General features: G+C 42.3%; 1 protein-coding gene across 1 annotated transcript in view; it reads left to right on the top strand.

Moving 5' to 3' along the window:
- Positions 1-23,138, top strand: part of LOC308299899 (tenascin-like) — a gene marked incomplete at both ends in the record, with an annotated part of 71,213 nt that overhangs the window by 21,562 nt on the left and 26,513 nt on the right. The window contains 8 exons of the mRNA XM_080743679.1: positions 3,758-3,870; positions 3,964-4,156; positions 4,803-4,991; positions 6,142-6,231; positions 10,433-10,696; positions 11,727-12,143; positions 14,026-14,637; positions 22,241-22,519. Of these exons, the coding sequence (XP_080599805.1) occupies positions 3,758-3,870; positions 3,964-4,156; positions 4,803-4,991; positions 6,142-6,231; positions 10,433-10,696; positions 11,727-12,143; positions 14,026-14,637; positions 22,241-22,519 (2,157 nt within the window). The remainder of the gene's footprint in view (positions 1-3,757; positions 3,871-3,963; positions 4,157-4,802; positions 4,992-6,141; positions 6,232-10,432; positions 10,697-11,726; positions 12,144-14,025; positions 14,638-22,240; positions 22,520-23,138) is intronic.

Below are 23,138 nucleotides of genomic sequence, written 5' to 3'. Positions count from 1 at the left end.
ACTAATAATAAGTGAATGTTCTCCGGGAGCCACTATAACCATATTCACATGGCAGCCATCTTGCTGTGACATCACCAGCAGTGCTCACTGGGCGGTGGAAAAGCTGCGTGGGGGGGATTTCCCAACAATCCCACAGTTAGTATGATGTAAGAGCCAGGAAGATGCCATGAGGATAGAGAAGATGTTGTTGTGTGGAAACCTTGTATGTTCACAACTGTCCACGACTACTACCAGTGGTAACAGTACTCAAATGTTGTACTTAAGTAAAAGTGTCAATATAGAAATACTCAGGGTGCCCTCACACCAAAATACCTACAGTGTATGAGAGTGGAATCTGCCTTCCGCCAATGCATTTCAATGAGAAGGGACGTTTTTTGCAGAAATCCTCTGCTGGCATGAAACCGCTTCACTCTCATTGAAATGCATTGGCGGAACGCGGATTCCATGCACTCTCATAGGTACTTTGGTGTGAGGGCACCCTTACAAGTAAAAGTCCGGTAATCACAATTGACTTGAGTGAAAGTGCAAAAGTATTGGTATCAAAATGTACTTAAAGTACCAAAATTAAAAGTACTCATTGTGCACACAAATCATTTGAAAATAGCAGATCTACAAGCTCACAATGTGTCGCGATGCGACGCATTGTGAGCTTGTAGATCGTCTATTTTCTAATGGCCGAAATATATTTAGGGTTGAAGTAACTAGTAACTAAAGTTTTCAAATAATTGTAGTGGAGTAAAAGTACAATATTTGCTACCGAGATGCAGTGGAGTAGAAGAAGTAAAAGTATTGAAACTTGGAAATACTTAAAGATAAGTGTTGTGAGTACTTAGTTACTTTCCACCAGTGATTTCCCAACCATCAGACCATCAGAGTGTGATGTAAGAGCATGGAAGCTGCCACATACGGTAGTCACTGTCAGGTGAAAACCCTGTATGTTCACAAACTGTTGCTTTTCAGGAAATGGAAAAAGAGGAACCTGCGTTCCAACAGTTACACATGTAGTTATTATGTACTCATGTACTGTACTTAAGTACAATTTTGAGGTACTTTCACTTGACTGGAGTATTTCCAGTTTTAAGCAGTACTTTTACCTCTACTCCACTACATCTCAGAGGCACACTATTGTACCTTTTACTCCACTACAATTATTTACTTTAGTTACTAGTTACTTTGTATATTTTGATTATTATTGTAAACCATATAACCACTTCATCCCTGTATACATTTCATTCAGTTGAAAATAGCCGATCTTCAAGCTCACAATGCATAGCGTTGTGACGCATCGTGAGCTTGTAGATTGAAGATTGAAGATTTGTACACTTAAAAACGTGTGAAAAGAGACAATTTTAACATTTTGATTGATTAAATACTTTTGCACTTTTACTCAAGTAATTCCAGACTTTTTCTTGTAGTGTGTTCTACATTGCAGACAGTATTGATATTTTTACTTGAGAAAAACATTCAAGTAATTTTTCCACCACTGGTTCCAATGCTTCCACACGTAGTTATTTAATTAGTCACAAGCTCTTTATATTTTTAAAAAACCCACAGACACACATTAACACTTTCACTTACATTTTTCTTCCAAAGCATATTGGAAATAGACAATCTAGGCCTAAGATATCTCCATGTATTAATTTCCTACAGAAAGAAATATATATAGGACAATTATTTCAAAAGATTTGTAAAAGTTTAAACACAAAAAACAACTTTTTATCAATTAAAAACAATTCCAACATTTTTCAGGTACTGAAAATAGCAGATGTACAAGCTCACAACGCTGCGCAAAGCGACATGTTTTCAGCTTGTAGATCTGCCTATTTTCACGAGTTTGCGTCCGGGCACAGGCACACAGACATCTAATTCCTCTCTTGGGTCTTGAGCTGAAAAGTTTGGCAGCCGCTGTTAGAAGGACATTTATTTCTGAAGTGGAAGTATTATGGAGATATGAGGTTTCTAGCAGACACAGTGAGGATAATATGGTCCATCACATGTTGTCTTGGGCCTGGCTTAAGGTTTATTACCCGCTGTTACTCCATAATTACACGCTCAAAAGCCTTTTGTTTTGTTTATGCGATAGACACAACTATGCCAGGGCCCAACGTCCGTGCACATGCATGGAAAAGTCATTTAGTTTAACCCATTAACGTTTGGGAACGTTTTAACCACTTTAACCTTTATTTTATGCTTTAACCATTAAAAAAACAGCAGATCTACAAGCTCACAGCGCGGCACCGAGTGCCGCGCTGTGAGCTTGTAGATCGGCTATTTTTTTAAATCATGAAAATGTGTGCAAATCTATTAATATATATATTTTTTAAAGCAAACATTTGTATAGTTCAAATCTCTGTTTCTGGGGGTCCATGGAACAACATATTTTGAGATGGGGGTCCGTGGCCAAATACATGACGTTTTGGGGGGTCCTTGACATGAAAAGCTTTGAGAACCACTGACATAGAAACATCGCTTTTTCAAAAATCTTAGAAGGATTTAGAAGACATTTATAGAATTGGTTAAAAAATATTCAAAGACTTCAAAAATATCAGATAAAAATTATCAGATTCAGGTTCAAGTGGTTCCAGTCTAACGCAGCACAGATGCGTTCCCGGTCTAAATGTTTTAACAAGTCCTTGTCGATGGACTCCGTGCTCACACAGTCAGAGAGGATCTGTGCCGTAGCGTGTGTGAGGTAATGTATTTGTTCAGGTTGAAATTCATCACAGCCGTACGGCGAGGAATGAAGCGGAGAGGGGAGGATTGGACTCTTTAATTCCCCCGGGGCCTGTTAGCTTTCCTGCAGGCTAGCCTAGCTGTTCCTCCCCTTTAAATTACACATAGGAAGCCCTGTTAGCTAGTAGAGGTATAATTGAGTGCCTGAGCGAAAGGGAATCTCATTATATATTTCATAATACCCTTTCACTGCAAAGACTCAAAAAACACCATCCCACCTCCACGAGTGCCAGATTTGTATAGTCTTATACTGTATGTACGCTGTTCAAAGAATCTGTTATACTCATTTTTATGCGTGTTGTGAAATTATGCCAGAATGGCAACATATTTAGTGCGTCTCTCAAAGTGAAAGAACACTCATGTTTTTTATGTTGTTTGGATTAGGTTTTTATTGAACCACAAATGTACAGGAGTGTTATTTAGATAGCATGTTGTTTATTCAGATATTTCAAGCGCCCCCCCCCCCCCCCCCCCCCCACACACACACACACACACATAAATTAAGGCCCTATTTCTTCATAATTGTACAGAAGTGTCGTGCAAAAGTAAAATGGACAATTTATGAGCTCACAGCGTGTTGCATCGCGATGCATTACAACCTCTCAGATCTGCTATTTTTTAACTATTTCAAAACTGCTCTTTAATTACTGCTTGTTGTGTGTGTTCGTGTGTGTTCGTGTGTGTACGCGTGCGTGTGTGTGTGTGTGTTGTTCAGGCATGTGCACACATAGACATCAAAGGAGGCTCGAGCCCCTGCACTTTATCCATCTGTAAAAAGTTCCCTCTCCAGACCATGAATGCAGTTTTTACTATGATGAAAGAAATGCAAATGCCCCCTCTTTCCATGCCATACCTGAAGGCAGCATTCAAGAGAATTGCCTTGTCCAAACTCTCCTGAACTTGAATGCAGCATCTGATGTTAAAATCAAGAAATGTGTTTTCACCAAAAGGCCATTTTAGAAATTTCAGCCCCTGCCTCTCTAACATTCTCTGCACGTCCCTCCCTGGTGTTGTTGTTGTCTAGGTATTGACGGTCCTCGCCAGGTGCAGGTGAAAGACGTGACAGACTCGTCGGCGCTGGTCTCCTGGTCTCCGCCGGTGGCCGAGGTGGACGGCATCACGGTGGCGTACTTACCGGTGGAGGACACCAACACCACAGAGGTTGAGCTGTATGAGCCTGCGGGGGTGGAGGACACTACCAACACCACCCAGGTGGAGCTGTTTGGGCAGGTGGAGGACACCACCAACACCACAGAGGTGGAGCTCTCCTCCTCCTCGTCCCAGTACAGCCTGGACGGTCTGGACCCCGACACCCTCTACCAGGTCACCTTGACCTCCCGCAGGGGGAACGCCACCAGCCGGCCCGTCACACTCACCTTCACCACAGGTCAGTATGACCCTGTCACACTCACCTTCACCACAGGTCAGTGAAGCCTTGCAGAGCCGCGTAGTAGAGTTCTCAAATTCTGAACCCGACCATACCTGAACCCGACCCATCATTTAGGGTAGGATAGGGCCTAAAATGTATGCTACCCAGTCGGGCCGGGTATGGCCTTGGGCCTGCCCAGTTAGGGCCGGGTATGGCCTTGGGCCAGCCCAGTTAGGGCCGGGTATGGCCTTGGGCCAGCCCAGTTAGGGCCGGGTATGGCCTTGGGCCAGCCCAGTTAGGGCCGGGTATGGCCTTGGGCCAGCCCAGTTAGGGCCGGGTATGGCCTTGGGCCAGCCCAGTTAGGGCGGGGTATGGCCTTGGGCCTGCCCAGTTAGGGCCGGGCCTTAATGTTCAGGCCCGTTGAGAACTACCGCATGGCCCTCAAAAGATTGCAGATGTAAAGGTGGTTGCACACTGCTGCGTTTTTCCTTTCGTTTTTTCTGGGTTGAAAATAGCAGGGGATGAACTGAACGTGGTCACAAAATGCGACGCAGTGTTTTACATTGGCTATTTTCATTATTAACAACAACAATTGACAACATTTAGTCACTTTAATCCCCACCTTGACTCCAGTCTGTTTGCAAATGACATGACATAATATTGAGGGTTTAACTTAAGTGTGTTTAATGTGTTGTTGCAGACCTGGACCCCCCCAGGGACCTCCAGGTGGTCTCCCTGTCAGAGGACAGTGTGTCCCTGCAGTGGATCAACAGCCTGGCGGAGGTGGACTCCTACAGGGTGAAGTACAACCACATCTCTGGAGGAGGAGAACATGGGGAGGAGCTGGTCCCTGCTGGAGCAGAGGGCAGCACCCAGGTTACTGTCACTGGTGAGAGGACGGACACACACACGCACGCACGCACGCACGCACGCACGCACGCACGCACGCACACACACACACACACACACACACACACACACACACACACACACACACACACACACACACACACACACACACACACACACACACTGTCACCAGTGAGTCTATACACGCATGCACTGTTCATTTTGACAGCAAATGGGTGATTTTACACTTGTTCCATCTGAAAACAGCCGATCTGCAAGCTTGTGAAATTGTAGATCTGCTATTTTCAGAGGACCACAACCAAAATAAAATGACTCTTCTCCACCCGTCCCTCCCTAACACTTCAGTCTAGTTTTTATTTGTTGACAAAAGGGTCAATATATTTAGGGGTGCCCAGTGTGTGCTGTGTGTATGCCTATAGCGGCAGCCCTGGGTACGGGCAGTGAACTGTTGCTGGGACATGTCCCACAAGACGGTGCTAACAAAAGCCTGTTTTCTGGGAGTTAGTTCCATATTATCTGGTGCGTAAAAACGATGCTTCAACCACGTTTAGTTTGTATTCTAGGGACAGAAAACAGATCTTTCCCAGATGATCTGCGGTCTGGAGGATTCATGATATCCCACAAGATCAGACATGTATTTATTTAGGCCCTAAACCATTTAAAGCTTTATAGACCAAAACAGAAGTATTTTGAAGCGTAACAATTTAAAAAGAGTTATATTCAGCCAGAAGGCATACATACTGTACATACAGTATACACACATCAAATTCACTTAACCAAAGACCAGATGGAGGGATTATATCTCCAAACTGGCTTGGGAACGCCTCGGTATACTCCCTGAGGGAGTGGAGGAAGTTGCTCAGGATAAGGAAATCTGGAGGTCTCAGTTGGAACTGTTACCCCCGCGACCCGATTCCGGATAAGCGGTTGAAGATGGATGGATGGATGGAAATTCACTTAACTATTACAGTGATCAAGTTTCTTTTTGAGACGAACGTGAATGAAAATACAAGCCTGGGTACCGAGGCAGTAACATTCGAAGCAGCTGTTCTGTATTCTTACAGATTGAATGTTGTTTTCTTTTTGTCTTTGCAAAGATAAACACAAATGCACATAATAGTGCTAGATGTTTCAGCATTTAACTTGTTCTCTTATGTGTGCTGCTGCAGGGCTAAAACCAGGCACGGAGTACGGGATCGGAGTGACGGCCGTGAAGAACGAGAGAGAGAGTCTTCCTGCGACTACAAACACAGAGACTGGTGAGAGAAACACAGCCAATCACAGCTGTCCAAATAACCCTCCTTCACACCTCCACCCACCTGTAGCTGTTCACACCAATATGGAGGACCGGTATGAGGTTAATGAGGGGTAACATGTCATTAGGTTGAACACGCTTTGGATCGACCACCAAACTCTAACCCAAACCCAAAGCGGAAATCTTGCTTTTGCGAACGGCCATCATTTCGACCGGAGGGTTAGCGACTCACTCCACGGAACTTAACCTCAGTAACCGTGACGCGGGTGATTATCTAACCTGCCAACGATCACGGGTGATTATCTAACCTGCCAACGCTGTTCAACCCAACGGGAGTTCGACCTATGGGGCAGTCCCCTAATGAGGTTGGGAAAGAGATTAATTATCCCCTAATGAGGAGGGAAAGAGATTAATTATCTATACGTGTCAAGCCTGTCTCACAAGTGCAGAGAGAGTTAAGAGTTTATACGGTTTCTACGAAAGGCTCCCAACCTTTTTCTTATTCGGACACCCCTCCCCCCACTCACATCTGGCAAAGCTGAGACCCTCCGCACAAGCACGCATGCAGCTCGCAGGATCGTCTGCTTCCGCTATTTTATGAAACCTTCTTGATACATTTTCAAACAATGTTGTCAGTGGGACAAAGTTGTTTCCACCGCGCCTCAAGCCAAGTTCAGGCCGGTCCGGTGCATCTCAGGAACGGTCAACATGACCTGACGAAGATGTATCGACATCGAAACGTTGTTTGCCAGCTGCAGCCTGTAAATAAAAGGGGCTTTAATGTTGTCAGTGGCTCAGGAGACAGAGCGTCCGCTTGGGAAATGTAAGGTTCACAGTTGTATATCTGCTATTTTTCAATGGCTAAAGTATTAAATAATTAAGGCCCCTCCACCACCTTGGGCCCTAGTAACTCAGTCCCACTTTCCTACCCCATAAGGTCCATTTGCTTTCATTTTACGCTCCATCACTTATCTGTGCTTCACAATGATTGCGAACGTCAGGTCGCAGTTACTATCAAAACCTCCTCCGGCTGTCAGTCAGTCTGTCTGTCAGTCTGTCCGTCACACGTCACGTCACACTTTTGCCCTACTCATATCTCCGTCACCGTTGCCTCTATCCATGCCTATCCTTGGCTGCCAAACCACAACCTCCAGCCATTTCTCATTTCTCACATGGCCCTCTTCTAGCGCCACCATGAGGCAGATTCTAGCAAAACACATTTTTGGACACTGCTTCCGCAAAGTGGTACACAATATCTCTAAAGTCATGTCATCAACATGGATCTGTCCCATTTCCCATATTCCCTCCTGATTGCCTACGATTGCCTTCTAAAGTTTGTGTATGCAGTAAGACGATCTTACTGCGTCTTACTGGTGTTACTTGTCTGGCTACAAGTTGTTTAAAGTTTTGGCCTAACTGGCTGTCTGGCACCACCCAGGTTGGGGAGCCACTGGTTTATACTTAGCCGTGTGCCTGATCACCAAACATGGCAGATTTACAAGCTCACAACACCTCTGTGTTGTGACATGTTGTTAGCTTATAAATCAGCGAGCCAAGTATAAATCACACATACACGACAAACAGGCCAATGCTTTGCAGCATCCATCTTCACTACGGTATGCGCTGTAAACACACGGCTTAAACCAGCCAGTGTAAGCCAATGTCATTACGACTGTCAGTCCACATTCTTCAAGAGCAAACCCAGAGCCCTGAATGAATGATGTGCTTGTTTTTGTTGTTATGGCCCATGTTTTGGATTCAGCGTAACCACCTGAACCCCATAGCATCCCCTATTCAGGGCATGTTTTAATAGGCAAACCTCCATCCATCCATCCATCTTCAGCCCTTTATCCAGAGTCACGGAGGTATAACGGTTACAGCAGAGGTATCCCAGACAGGGGTGTCGCACCAAATTCTGGGCCCTGGGTGCAAGGATTCACTGCGGGGCCCCTGTGCTTTAACTATTGAAAAATAGCAGATCTACAAGCTCACAGCGCGGCACGCTTGTAGATCTGCTATTTTTGAAAAATCATGAAAATCTTTGAATATTTCAAATCCTTCTAAGGTTTTTTGAAAAACCTATGTTTCTATGTCAGTGGAGCTCAAACCTTTTCATGTGAAGGACCCCCAAAGTGGTATGTATTTGGCCACGGAACCCCATCTCAAAATATTGAGTTCCAGGGACCCCCCAGAAGCAAAATTTGAGTTACAAATGTTCGCTTGAAAAAATACATACATATAAAGATTTGCACACATTTTCACGACTTTTCAAAAATAGCAGATCTACAAGCTCGCAGCGCGGCACTCGGTGCCGCGCTGTGAGCTTGTATATCTGCTATTTTTCAATGGCTAAAGTATTAAATAATTAAGGCCCCTCCACCACCTTGGGCCCTAGTAACTCAGTCCCACTTTCCTACCCCTTGTGACGCCCCTGATCCCAGACTTCCCTTTCCAAGGCTCCATAAGCTCCATCTAACTGAGGGAATCCCTGGGCCTTCCAAGGCTCCATAAGCTCCATCTAACTGAGGGAATCCCTGGGCCTTCCAAGGCTCCATAAGCTCCATCTAACTGAGGGAATCCCTGGGCCTTCCAGGGCTCCATAAGCTCCATCTAACCGAGGGAATCCCAGGGCGCTCCAAGGCCAACACGGAGATATAATCCCCCCTAAACCTGCTAGTCCTGGGGCTTCCCTGTGGCCTCCTCCCAGTGCCCAGAGGGACTCCCTCCAGGGCAGGGGTTCTCAACCTTTTCAGGCCGCCACCCCTAACACCCTGACGAGCACTAAGAGTTGAGGCATTACATTTTGTATAACACGGTTCTATTGTGAAAACATATAGATCTGCTATTTTCACAATTTCTGCCTCTAATATTTGACAATTCGGCCAATGTTTAAGAGGTATTAAAAATAAATTGTCACTTTCGAAATGTGCATAAACCTTCAATACACTTAAATCTGTATGTTGGCTTGTTTGCTGTTGAGGGAGAAAACAATGTTGCACATTAATTTAATCATCCCCCCCTGGGGGTCCCGAGCCACAGGTTGAGAACCATTGCCTTAGGGAGATGAACCATCTGAACTGGCTTCTTGATACGTAAAGGCAAATATACATGTTGCCCTAGAAAGCCAAAGTACAGTAACTACGTGTTTGAACACATTATTTGTGTGTCCCAAAGGTCAAATTATCCTTTGTGATTTTGGGGGGATAAACAATTAGCTCAAGAACAAATGTACAACTAGTGTAAAATCACTTATATGCCGTTAACACATTTGGCTGACCGATTGAAACAATCCGTTATTGCGACCGTAGGTAGCAGTTAGTATCAAAACCTCCGCCTCATGTCAGTCGGTCAGTCAGTCAGTCTGTCAGTTACGCCTCCATATATGGCCGTCCTTGTCCCCTTTATGCCCATATATGGAGAGCCCTGATGTCATCAATATTAGGCCCATATCTGGAATGCCCATGGATTGTGTCAGTCTTGTGTGGTCTCTGAGCAAGGGCGAGGTCACCTCTCGTCCTTAGGGCATCGTACTAGAATTACTTGTGTTGTTACTTCACTTTGTAGGGCAGTGTAGCCGATCTACAAGCTGCAAGCAATTTGTTGTGAGCTTGTAGATCGGCTATGAGCCTTAAAGGGCAAGTTCACCTCTGGGACAACCAGATCTTATTTTATTGTTGTTTGGGACGAGATCAACACAATCCTGAGTTATTTTTTGTGTTCAATCTGTGTTTTGAGATATTTTATCTTGTCCCAAACAACAATAAAATAAGATCTGCTTGTCCCAGAGGTGAACTTGCCCTTTAATGAGACATATATGAGCCTTGTTGTGTCGGAAAGGGCAATGTGTCGCATCGTCCAACAAACACATCCCACGCCCAACTTGTAAGGCTGATTGATTGATTGATTGATTGATTGATTGATGGAGTGATGGAGTGACGTTATTAACCAGTTTGATCACAGTACGGCAGTACAGTCAAAAGGATATTGTGATCCATTGTACTCCATTCATTAGGCTGCCATTCAGAAACTAACCTAACTATTGTAAACTAATGTAACGTAACATAACTAACCTAACTATTGTAAACTAATGTAACGTATCATAACTAACCTAACTATTGTAAAACTAATGTAACGTATCGTAACTAACCTAACTATTGTAAAACTAATGTAACGTAACATAACTAACGGAACCATGTCTCTCTCAGAGCTGGACCCGCCCACAGACCTGCAGGTGAGCGACTCGTCAGAAACCTCCCTCACGCTGGAGTGGCAGAAACCCCTGGCCAAGATCACCGGCTACCGGCTGGAGTCGGTGTCCCGGGACGGCGAGCGGGGGGAGGCCACGGTCCCGGCCGGGGACACCATCTACGTCCTGACCAACCTGAGGCCCGGCGTGGACTACACCGTCCACCTGACCGCCGAGCGAGGACTGAAGATCAGCCTGCCGGCCATCGTGTCCGCCTCCACAGGTGGGTCGTCAATAACAGGAGATGCCGTTTTGATTAATGTTCACGGTCGTTATAATTTCATTTTTCAGACCGTTTGCTCTTGTTTTTGTCAAAGTTGAAATGCTGTAGAAGCCATAACACTTGGCAGGCAAAGTATCGCTGATGATTTTTCCCTTAGAATTTACACAGGCTTTTTTTTTCTCTTCACAATCTTCAAACAGAATGAGAGATAGCCAACCGTTCCATTTTCCAGGTTTTTTCAGTACGTTCCAAATGTATGAATTTATCATAAGAAAGGCACTCTCTGGGGAGGTCCGGTGATTTATGAATAATACAGGGAATGAGATGATTTTTGGCATTTCATTTGCAGCACGATAAGATGCACATTAGGGCTGGGCAATATTTCAATATTGTATCATTCATTCCTTAAATACAACATGAGCAGAAATAGCCAATCTACAAGTTCGCAATACGTCGTGAACGTATTTGAGCCACATTTTTAAAAAACTAAAAAGAACATTTACACACATTAGGATATCACCAGGGGTCATTTTATCATGGCAGACATTACCAGAAACACATAAAGAGCTAGCCCTGAATGACCATAACAGGTCTTTAACTCGGCGGGTGTTCACACAGAACCAAATGGACCCTTGCAGGTCCATTTGGTTCCATTTGTACCCTCTCAGACTTATGGGGGTCCTGCGAATTAAACATTTGAGAACCATTGGTAGTTGGACCTCTAATATGCCATAGTGTCGTAGTATATTCTGAGGAAAACCTGGAGGAGACTGACACTCAGTAATGTGGTCTTGTGAGAAGAACGTTATAATGTTAAGTAAAAACTAAATCTAAAATTTGCCACGGACAAAATCAAGTCTCGCCACAGACACATTTTGTCCGGACACATTGATGACCCCTGGCTATCACACTATCCATATTGAGGTATTTGGTCCAAAATATTGAGATTGATCTCATCCATATTGCCCAGCCCTAACCTAAATAATTTGTCTATCTTATGATTTGTGCCTTTGTTGTCTCTTCTTCGTAGCATCTTTCACATTTTACTTAGCTGCCTCTGATGTGCCAGAGCTAACAGAGCCCCCCACAGGCCTGGAGGAGAATATCGTTAGCTTTGTGCATTTAGATCCAGCCTCTGACGGCCAGTCCTCTGGCGTGACGCCCGAGAAGCAGCCTGGAACGCACCTGAACGTCTCGGGCGTCACCTCCGACGGGTTTGACGCCTCGTGGGAGGCGAGCGCGCCGCTCACTGGCGTCTACGATAGCCTCGCCGTAGAATGCAGAGACGCTCTGCGGTCGTGGGATATGAAAGAGATGGTTCTCCCGGGCAACGCCACTGGCGTTAGAGTCCAGGGCCTGAGGGCGTCTACTGAGTATCAGATAAAGCTTTATGGAATGAGCCATAGCCAGAGGTCTTCTGCGCTTGGTGAAGCGGTGGCGGTCACAGGTATAAAAGCCTCTCTTTCTGGACTGCATGTCTACCAGACGCATCATGTTCTGGTGTTCAGCCTTTGTAACAGAAACTTTATTTGATTCCATTGCTGTTGATTGGTTGCTTTTGCATGAGTGCATACAGTTTATTATCTGCATGGCAATGCCATCGTTTTTGGAATTAGCTACTGAACAATTGGCGTTCCGTATCATGGACATTTTGTCGTATAGTTGAATAATCTAACATGCAGTCTCCCTAGACAGAAGATCAGAGGTTTCCGCCTACTGTTACATCCGGGTAGATCTGAATTCATTTAACCATTGGTAACAAAACCCATGCCAACTGCTTTCAAAACCAATCCTTATACCGTCCCACTTGCATGGGAGCATTGCAGTCTTTGCGTTGGTTTTGTGATGTTGTTTTTTTCTTAAAGGAGCTATAGTCAACTTTTTCATTGTAGGGCCGACACTTTGTTTACATCCTAGTCTATAGACTAGAATGTAAACAAAGTGTCGGTCTGACAATGGCCAAAATGATTATTTTATCATTATGTTACGCTTTTTGTGGTCATTTTTGAATAGAAACACATATATGAAGCTTGTTTTTTTATAAAATATTTTCGAAACATTATTTTTATTTTAGCATCCGTTTTTCAAGAAAAAGTTGACTATAGCTCAGTCCTTTAATCTCTGAGTTGTTTCCACCCAATTTTTTGGATTAAGAATTTAAATGTCACCAGATGTATCAGTAGGCGGAGAGGTTTCTGATCATTTGGTTTACGTGAGAATATCTCTAAGACAAAGACAACGTAAAGCACAGCGGTATCGCGCCTCCATTCTCTGACAATGGAGGTTTTACTTCTGGGGCACCGCACAACGTGTTGATCGTCTATGTTTGATGTGCGACCCGACGCCAAGAAGACATCAGCCATTAGAGAGTCTCATGCATGTTGGTCAAAAGGACTCTTTCCATCAGAGTAAAATGTGGTATTTTTCCTGCTTACTGCATGGCTTCACCCTCCATTTGAAGAGACCTGTGTACTTCACTGTGGTGGGCTACTCAGGACCTTCACAAGTTAATGACACTGACCTCATTCATGTGTCATTAATTAATCTGCTGCTCTGAGTGCATCTCTGGTGCATGATGGAACTCAGCTCTGGAAGAACCGCGTCCATGAAAGTGCTAGTAGAAAAGATGCCAGGGGTTAACTTTTAAACGAGCACTTAAACTTTTCCGTCTGAGATTAACGTAATGAATCAAAGACAAAATATTATGTTCATTTATCTTCTCTAATCCTTTCTTGTTTTCAACTAGTCTCTCCAGACAAACGGTTTTGCACTTACTGTTTTCAAATGCTTCCGTAAGTGCAGTACAGTACAACAGTACAGTACAGTGCAGTGCAGTACAGTACAGTACAGTACAGTACAGTAGAGTACAGTACAGTAGAAGGGCTGAAAATGCAAAGAAAATAGAGTGGATGCCGGCCTCGTCCCCACTTCCATTTTGCCCTTACGCTCGCGTCAATCAGACCTACTGTAAATTGAATTGGTCGAAGCCTTTATCTAGCTTGCTGCTTTGCAAAAATGGAAATTAAAAAACATGTTAAAGATAATAAAAAAAAATATATACATTATGTATATGATGGGAAATGACAAACAGATGACAGCTTCCTGTCACGTTCTTTGCGAGGCGCCGTTTCTGTACAGACTCTCTGTAGCATTTGATGGCTGTTGAAGAGTTTTCTGGCTTTAGAGACTAACCCTCCCTAATATTTAATTATTTGTTTTCCCCTTTGGTTCTTTACAGTGTCAGTTGTCTTCTGTTTCTCCCTCATAAACAGAGTTTACAACATTTCGGGTGTGTTTATTCTCTAACATCATTTCTATCTACCGTATAGCATCCGCGCCTACCTCCCGTGGAGGCGTAGTAGCGCTGAGTATCAAAGACGATCCGTCAAAACCACCTCCTCGGTCTGCTTCCAAAGCTGCTCTGCCCACAGCTCCCAGCGATCATCATCATGGTCTGAGCTCTGACGTGGAGCTCTCTGGCTCTAGCTCTGACGTGGAGGTCTCTGGCTCTAGCTCAGGAGCTTCTGAAAGCTCCATTCTGGACGTAGAACCCTCTGTGTCTTCTTCTGGGGCTTTTAAGAGCTCTATGCCGGATGTGGAGCCCACTGTCTCTTCTTCCGGGGCTCCTCCTGAGCCTTCGGAGAGCTCTGTCCCGGAGATCCTGGGAGAGCTCGTGGTCACCAACGTGACCTCCGCCAGCGTGGCACTAACGTGGTCCTCACGGCCCGACGGCGAGGCCTTCGATGGCTACCTGGTAGAGCTCAGTGCCGCGTCGGGACCGGCGGCACCAGGAGGCGCCCGCAAGAGCACCACGTTGTTGCCAGGAGGTTTCAGGAGGGCCGAGATCGGGGGCTTGACCCCCGCCACGCGCTACGATATTTCAGTTTACGGGTTGGTGGAGGGAGAACGGTCTTTACCTATCAGAGTTTCTGCCACCACAGGTACATGGAAGCAGACCTTTTATTGTTGTTTCAGCATCAGCATCCATCATCTCTCCATACTGTACCTTCTCCATGCTCTTACTGCTCTTTAAATATATATTAAGACATATAAATAACCTTTTTTTACAGGTCACTCAACACCTCTTTATGTCACACTACATGATACGACTGAGACGACATGATGAAAACATTATACGATGCTCTTTCCTAATTTAAAGTCATACTGTGTAACTTTTTTAATTTAAACAAATATATTGGTATAGGCCTATATACGGGTGGGTGACGTGACGTAACGTTTTCGCTGTCCTCGGTGTCAAACATGTATAAACTAGAAAAGAAAATTTCTAAGAAATTTTAAGTGTGCCTGCAGCTCGCTAAGTCTGTGCAACCTTGTGTAGCGGTTGGTGTTAGCATTAGCGTTATTAACATTAGCATTTTTGTGCATAAACTTTAACATTATTGTTCTTCATATGACACCACCCACATGTCTGTACGACAAAACGGGTCACTTCCTGTTTGGTGAGGGGCACTTCCTGAAAAAAAAAATTGAGAAAAAAAAATTTTTTGAGAAAAAAAAAATTGTGAGAAAAAAAATATTGTGAGAAAAAAAAATTGAGAAAAAAAATTGAGAAAAAAAAAATTGAGAAAAATAAAATTTGAGGAAAAAAAAAATTTTTAGAAAAAAAAATTTGAGAAAAAAAAATTGAGAAAAAAAAAATTGAGAAAAAAAAATTGAGAAAAAAAAAATTGAGAAAAAAAAATTTTTTAGAAAAAAAAATTTGAGAAAAAAAATTTGAGAAAAAAAAAATTTGAGAAAAAAAATTTGAGAAAAAAAAATTTGAGAAAAAATTTTTTTGAGAAAAAAAATTTGTGAGAAAAAAAATTTGAGAAAAAAAAATTTGAGAAAAAAAAATTTGAGAAAAAAAAAATTGAGAAAAAAAAATTTGAGAAAAAAAAAATTTGAGAAAAAAAAATTGAGAAAAATGACACCAGCCGCGAGTCTGTACGACAAACGGTTCATGAGTTATAGAGGCACTTCCTGTTTGGCGAAGGACACTTCCTGTTACAGAGGGGGCGGGGCTTAATCAATCATCCCTATTGGCCGGAAAAAGACCAAAGTTGTGTGTGCATTTTAAATTTTAAATCACGTTGCTAGGCAAAAGAATGGCAGAGTTATGTGGCGCCAAAGTTTCTGGTTTTTTTTCGGAGTCCCCCATTCTAAGTCAATGGGGTTTTTGGGCGTCGTTTTTTGCGAATTACGTCGCAATGGTAACGCGGATCGGAAAGAAAAGTAATAGCACACCATTCCCGGCCGAGCCGCACGTTTTGATGTATATATTGCGGCGGTGGCGTAAATCGTGCGGCAGTTATTACGTGCCGAAATTTCCCCCATTCTAAGTGAATGGGGTTTTTTGGCGTTGTTTTTTGCGAATTACGTCGCAATGGTAACGCGGATCGGAAAGAAAAGTAATAGCAACCTATTCCCGGCCGAGCCGCACGTTTTGATGTATATATTGCGTGGGTGGCGTAAATTGTGCGGCAGTTATTACGTGCAGAAATTTGTGGCGAAACTATGGACTTAATTAATTAACTAGAAGAGAAAATTTCTAAGAAATTTTAAGTGTGCCTGCAGCTCGCTAAGTCTGTGCAACCTTGTGTAGCGGTTGGTGTTAGCATTAGCGTTATTTCATTTGACGCAACCCGCGTGTCTGTATGACAAACGGTTCACGAGATCAAGGGTCACTTCCTGTTTGGTGAGGGGCACTTCCTGTTTGGCGAAATAGGCCCCAATTAAGGTCATGGACGATTAATGAATTAAAGCTGCAAGCAGCGATGACCAGGCCCTCGCAGCTCTACCCACGTCACAAGGCCAGCAGCCAATCAGAAACCAAACAGGAAGTCAGCCATTTCGACTAATTAGTGGCGTTTTGGAGCATTTTTGGCCGTTATCACGGGTCGCACTTTAACGACAGTTTTTTGAGAAAAAATTGTTTTGTGAGAAAAAAAATTTGAGAAAAAAACTTTTTTGAGAAAAAGACATTTTGAAAAAAAAATTGTGAGAAAAAAAAATCTTGAGAAAAAAAAGTGTGAGAAAAAAAAATGTTGAGAAAAAAATAATTTTGAGAAAACAATTTTGAGAAAAAAAATTTTTGAGAAAAAAAGATTTGAGAAAAAAAAAATTGAGAAAAAAAAATTTTGAGAAAAAAATGTTGAAAAAAAATTTGAGAAAAAAAAAATTTTGAGAAAAAAAAATTTTGAGAAAAAAAAAATTGAGAAAAAAAAATTTTTGAGAAAAAAATGTTGAGAAAAAAAATTTCTTAGAAAAAAAATTTGAGAAAAAAAAATTTGAGAAAAAAAAAATTTTGAGAAAAAAAATTTGAGAAAAAAAAATTTTTGAGAAAAAAAATTTGAGAAAAAAAAATTTGAGAAAAAAAAAATTTGAGAAAAAAAAAATTTTGAGAAAAAAAAATTTGAGAAAAAAAAAATTGAGAAAAAAAAAATTTGAGAAAAAAAAAAATTGAGAAAAAAAAAATTGAGAAAAAAAGAAAAGGTATGACACCAGCCGCAAGTCTGTACGACAAACGGTTCATGAGTTATAGAGGCACTTCCTGTTTGGTGAAGGGCACTTCCTGTTAAAGAGGGGGCGAGGCTTAATCAATTCCAGCTCATCCCTATTGGTCGGAAAAAGACCAAAGTTGTGTGAGCATTTTACATTTTAAATGACGTTGCTAGGCAAAAATATGGCAGAGTTATGTGGCGCCAAAGTTTCTGGGTTTTTTTCGGAGTCCCCCATTCAAAGTCAATGGAGTTTTTGGGCGTTGTTTTTTGCGAATTACATCGCAATCGTAAAGCGGATCGGAAAGAAAAGTAATAGCACACCATTCCCGGCCGAGCCGCACATTTTGATGTATATATTGCGGGGGTGGCGTAAATCGTGCGGCAGTTATTACGTGCCGAAGTTTCCCCCATTCTAAGTCAATGGGGTTTTTGGGCGTCGTTTTTTGCGAATTACGTCGCAATGGTAACGCGGATCGGAAAGAAAAGTAATAGCAACCTATTCCCGGCCGAGCCGCACGTTTTGATGTATATATTGCGTGGGTGGCGTAAATTGTGCGGCAGTTATTACGTGCAGAAATTTGTGGCGAAACTATGGACTTAATTAAGTATGGCGGATTACAATAAGTGTTTTGCCATTGCGTTGCATGGCAGGCACACTTAATTAAGTATGGCGGATTACAATAAGTGTTTTGCCATTGCGTTGCATGGCAGGCACACTTAATAAAAAATATATTTGTCAAAAACCTTCTGAATATTGTGCAGGACATTAAGCTTTATGTGAACTTACTCAAGATTAAAGCATTGCATTCCTAATTTCTTCAGAATGTTCAACCAAACATGGCAAAACTCATATGGTGTGACTGTCCTGACCTTGTTTCTCAAAGTGGGAACTTGAATAAAACTAAGAAAAAGAATTGCTAAAAATCATTTGAAAATGAATTTAGGCTAAAAAAATGTCTATTTGTGAGCCTATATCTTTTCAAAGTCAAAGCATAATGTTTTCAGTCATTTCTGATCAAAAACATTTTGTCCCCCAAACCAAAATCATTTGGTGTGACACTAGTTTGGACAAATTAAACAGGCAATTATTTGGACACCTATTGGCTAGAGAGGTCCTTCTTCTGTAAGGCTATTCAGCACTCCCAGCACAACTGCAAGACAGGTGTCTGAGGTGAGTTATGATTTTAACATTTTCATGAAATGCCATCTTGTTGAAACTTTGACAAACTCACCACTTTGGATGTCTGTTGGTGTGACACCTTTTCATTAAAAAAAGCTTAAGTTATTTGAAGTTTTGGTCATATTTCCATGTAGATCTAGGTTGCTTTGTTATAGCTAGCATGCTGTTAGCATGCTAATGTGTACATAGTAGCCTCAAGGTAAACCTAAATGCAGAAAAACGTAATATGGTGTGACACTTAATCATAATGGTGTGACATCTGCTTGTCACGCCATATGACTTGATTGTCACACCATATGATTTATACTGTATTTAACTACAGATATAACAATAAATAACAAAGTTCCATGTTTCTTTTGTACATTTAAACATTTGTTTTAAACATTTCTACATAAAATGTAATTTAGCTTCATTCAGTGATACTTCAAATTCATCAGACAGAGCAGAAACCCCTTCACAGAAACCTTAACATATTGTTTCAATCTAAACAATATTTTCTCTTTGTCTTAAACTATACATTCCATTTTCTTTTGTCAGCTGGAAAATGACAAGTGCTGAGAGAACGAGAAAGTACAGGGAGAAACTAAACAATGACCCAGCAAGGAGAGAGGAGCCAAAGGGGCGAGACTGCATTTTCTACGAAGAGCAGGAGGTTGTCTGTGGCATAGCAGAACCGCAACAAGGCAGCCGGTTTGCTACCCTCACCAAATACGACTGGCTGATGTACAATACAGTCTAAATGTATAATCTAATCTGATCTAATACTTTTGTACTTTCACTCACTGGACTGGACAGTAGGGCTGTAATCTAGCCCTGTTTTAGGGATTCGAACTTCGGGGGGATTTTCCGAACGAACCATCGAACCTTAGATGGTTCGTTCAATTGAATAAAAACCGAACGTTCGGACAATCGAACCATCGAACGTACTGTACCTTTAACCAGCTAAAACAGTGTAGGAAATGTTTTAAATGCGCTGTTTTAACCATTGAAAACGCGTGGATGCGTGGCCGCATTAACACGTAGGCTAACACTTGGAAAATCCAACCCAATCGGAGAAAATGTTGCGCAGTTTGTTGACCAACAGGCTCAATGTATGGCGGAGTTGCACGGATGATGATTAGACTTGGTGACAGCGTCGGAGCGCGTCGCGTTCGGGCTGAACTGGTCTCGATGTAACAAGTCTAACAACCCCAGAAATCGCATTATAGATCCTTTAGGGGTTTGCAATAAAATCCATCTTTGCTCATGCTTAGGAGAAGTGCATGGATGGGTGTTCGCTGTTCAAAGCACACACGTCTGTCTCTGCCCAGCTCGGCTGCTCTCACTCTACTGTCATCAAGCGTGTGTCAGCGAGGTTCACACAGCGTGGTTCGCGGCCCCAAACAGGAGCGGAATTGGAGCGAAGCACGGTCCTTGATCGCTCCAAGCTGTTCTGGTGCATTTAACTACTATAACGGTCACCATTAACTGTTAGTGTTTACCGGTAGGCCTAACTTATTTCGTATTTGGCTATCTCTACTACTGTGATATTCTGAATAGGCCTATCACATTCTGATAATTATTTTTCGTGTAAAAAAAAAAAAAAAAAAAAACCTGAACCCATTCATTTCGAACTTCGATTGCCAACGTAACGAACGAACGTTCGAATCCCCGAAGGTTCGCTTGCAGCCCTACTGGACAGTGGACAGTGTTAAGGTAGGACCCGAGACAAAACTAGCGAAAATAGCTGATCTACAAGCTCTCAACACGTTGTGCTGCGAGAGCTTGTAGATCAGCTATTTTTGGAGTTGCGCAACCCAGCACTCTTTAGCTAGTGGAGATGTGGTGTAATGTCATGATTCCTAATTACATTTGTTCAACACAAAATGCTGTGTTCAAATTCAGGAGACTTTGGAAAAAAGCAATTTACCTGAATGCTGAGTTCTGTTTCCACTAATTGGTGTTAATAAAATGTTGCCTTGGCTCCAAGTGTGGCTATGCGCCTTATTGTCTCTTTAGGATCCTTCTGCCGTGGGCCGGCAGAAGACTTAGGTGTGCGTAGCATTCCTGTGCACATCCTCATCATCCATCTACTACTACAATTCTTTCTTATCCCATGTTAAAGCCCTACAATAATATCCTGTTCAGAAATATTAAGGCCATGTTATCCTGGGTAATTGTTTAATCAATCAGTAAAGTTCAGTACTCACTAATAGGTAGGTTAAAACACAGTTTGCTTTGACACATGAAGATATGATCATACGGTGTGACACTAAATAATTTGGTGTGACATTCCAAATAGTGAAGAATCATACCTTTATTAATGATTAAACCAAAAACATGTTTATGGATTACATAGAGAATATTATCAGGAAGAGTCACAAATATTTGTGTAATTTTAGAGAAAGTTTTGACAGAATACATTTAAAATATGTTGTAAGATCATGAACATGGGCCTCACACAGAGTGTCGATTATGAAAAAAATATACAGATATAATTAATTTTCAAAAAACTATAGTGGATCCCTGGTTAGTTATGATAAAGGACTTTGATAAAGTGAGTAACTTAAGAAAGATGTACTCCATTTTCATTTTATAAACAATTATTTTCATGTCACACCATATGACGATTTTAGGCACAAGTACAACAAACTGCTGAATAAAGTCTGATTCCAATAAAATATCTAAAAACAAAATGTATTTCCATAAGGTTGAGAGTGAGTAGAACAAAAGTATATAACTTTTATGCCTGCATTTTAAAGTTTTTTTAAAAACACATTTTTTGGGGCGTCACGTCACTGACCCATATATATTTTATATTTTGGTAGCACCAGTAAGACTCCCTAATCGGGAGATAAGCGACCGTCAGGTCGCATACACAAACTTTAGAAGGCAATCATAGCCAATCAGGATGGAATATGGGAAATGGGACAGATCCATGTTGATGACATGACTTTAGAGATATTGTGACGCTTTGCGTGTTTTTAGGCCAAAATCTGTAGGAACAATGTCCAAAAATGTGTTTTGTAACCTGCGGACAATCATAGTTAGACAGAAACTGTAATGACAACAAATAAATACATAAATAAACAGAGTACATAAAGAATAGTAAAATTAATGATACTCAGTATGACTTTAAAATATCATTACTCATATAATGACCCATTGTGACAGTCTGGAGTAATAGCCTATGTCAGATACAGTTCACTCTCATTTCATCCTCATTCATCCCCCTATTGTTGCTGTCTGGCAGAAACCGGCTTGTATCTCCATATTTCAAATTTGTATGTTTTATTTTCATAAATTAGTGCACCTACTTTGGCATACTACAGTGTCACACAAAATATGATTGACAGGCAACATCCCTCAACAGTGACACCCACATTATTTCATTGCAACTGAAAAGGCCTTTATAGAACATGGAGAGAGAAAACCTGCCATGGCTCACTGGAGAGGGTTTTTCAGTTAACCCATTTAGGATGGGAAGTGAACCCCTTTTGGGGTTTTTACCATTCAAGACTGCTATGTACATCAGTGGTTCCAAACGTTTCAGCTCGAGACCCAAAAGAGAAATGAAATGTTTGCCAGGGAACCAAACCAGAGAAAACAGCAGATCTACAGGCTGTGAGCTTTCAATACTCGTTTGGAGAACCATGATAAAAACTTAAAAAATAACCACTTTGGACATACAGTAGGTTTTTGCCCGACAGCGACAATCTCATTCATTGAATTCCTTTCTTTTTGTATGTGTGGAATAACATGAGCTCCTGACTAAACCCCAGAGTAACGATCCATAACCAACCAATCCCTCCTTTCCCTCTTTTGAATCCCCCCATGCACCAACCAACCGTATGTCGACATATTATTGTCTTGCCTCCACCATAGAGGAGTTGAAGCCCGCGGTGGTCAACCTCACAGTCAGCGACGTGACCTGGGACAGCTTCAACGTGTCCTGGGGGGCGCAGGACGGCGACTTTGAGGCCTTTGTCATTGAGGTGACAAACATGGATCAGGAGGCGGGGCAGAGCCAGAACCTGACGTTGAGCGGAGACGCCTTCAGCCTGGTGCTGTCGGGCCTCAGCCCCAACACCAGCTACCTGGTGGGGCTGTACGGCATGCACCAGGGGGACTTCCTGGAGCCCGTGTTTATTGAAGCCACCACAGGTACCCTTCTTCTTTCACCGCAGGTACCACGGGTACCCCCTCCTTGGTTTTATCCACGACGGTGTCTCAGGGGGTCTTAAAAACACAGGGATGGGACGATATTATCGTGTTAACGTGATATTCATGGGATTTTACTTTTATCGTGAAATTGGCTGTCATGATATAGGCTAGAGCCAACCAGTTGGTTATAGACTTCTTTCTGTCTACAACAAATCCATTCACCAAACACTGCAGACACCTTTGATTCTGTGAAGAAATGCATTTTAAAATCGCTAAACAAGAATCACAGAATCAAAGGTTTTATGGTCATGATTCACCAGGGTCCTGGATGGCTTGACTTTTAGTAAATCACTATAGGGAAAATAAATTCCAGATTTTTTCGTGGCACCAGAAAACCACATTCACTGCTATGCCCTCCAGGTTAACAAAAGTGATGTTTTAAGAATTTAAAGCATCATTTGGATTACCGTGATAATATTGTTAATCGCAATTAATTTGGCCACAATAATGGTAAAATGACACTTTCATATCGTCCCATCACCAGTCCACAGATCCGTGTTTATTGAAGCCACCTTTACTCCTCTTTTCTAGTAACCTTTGAACTCATATCCTTCTATTC

The sequence above is a fragment of the Nannobrachium achirus genome (assembly GCF_963921795.1).
Source record: "Nannobrachium achirus genome assembly, chromosome: 15".
NCBI lineage: Eukaryota > Metazoa > Chordata > Actinopteri > Myctophiformes > Myctophidae > Nannobrachium > Nannobrachium achirus.
The sequence above is the reverse complement of the archived record's forward strand: the minus strand, read 5'-3'. Positions and strand labels throughout refer to the sequence as shown.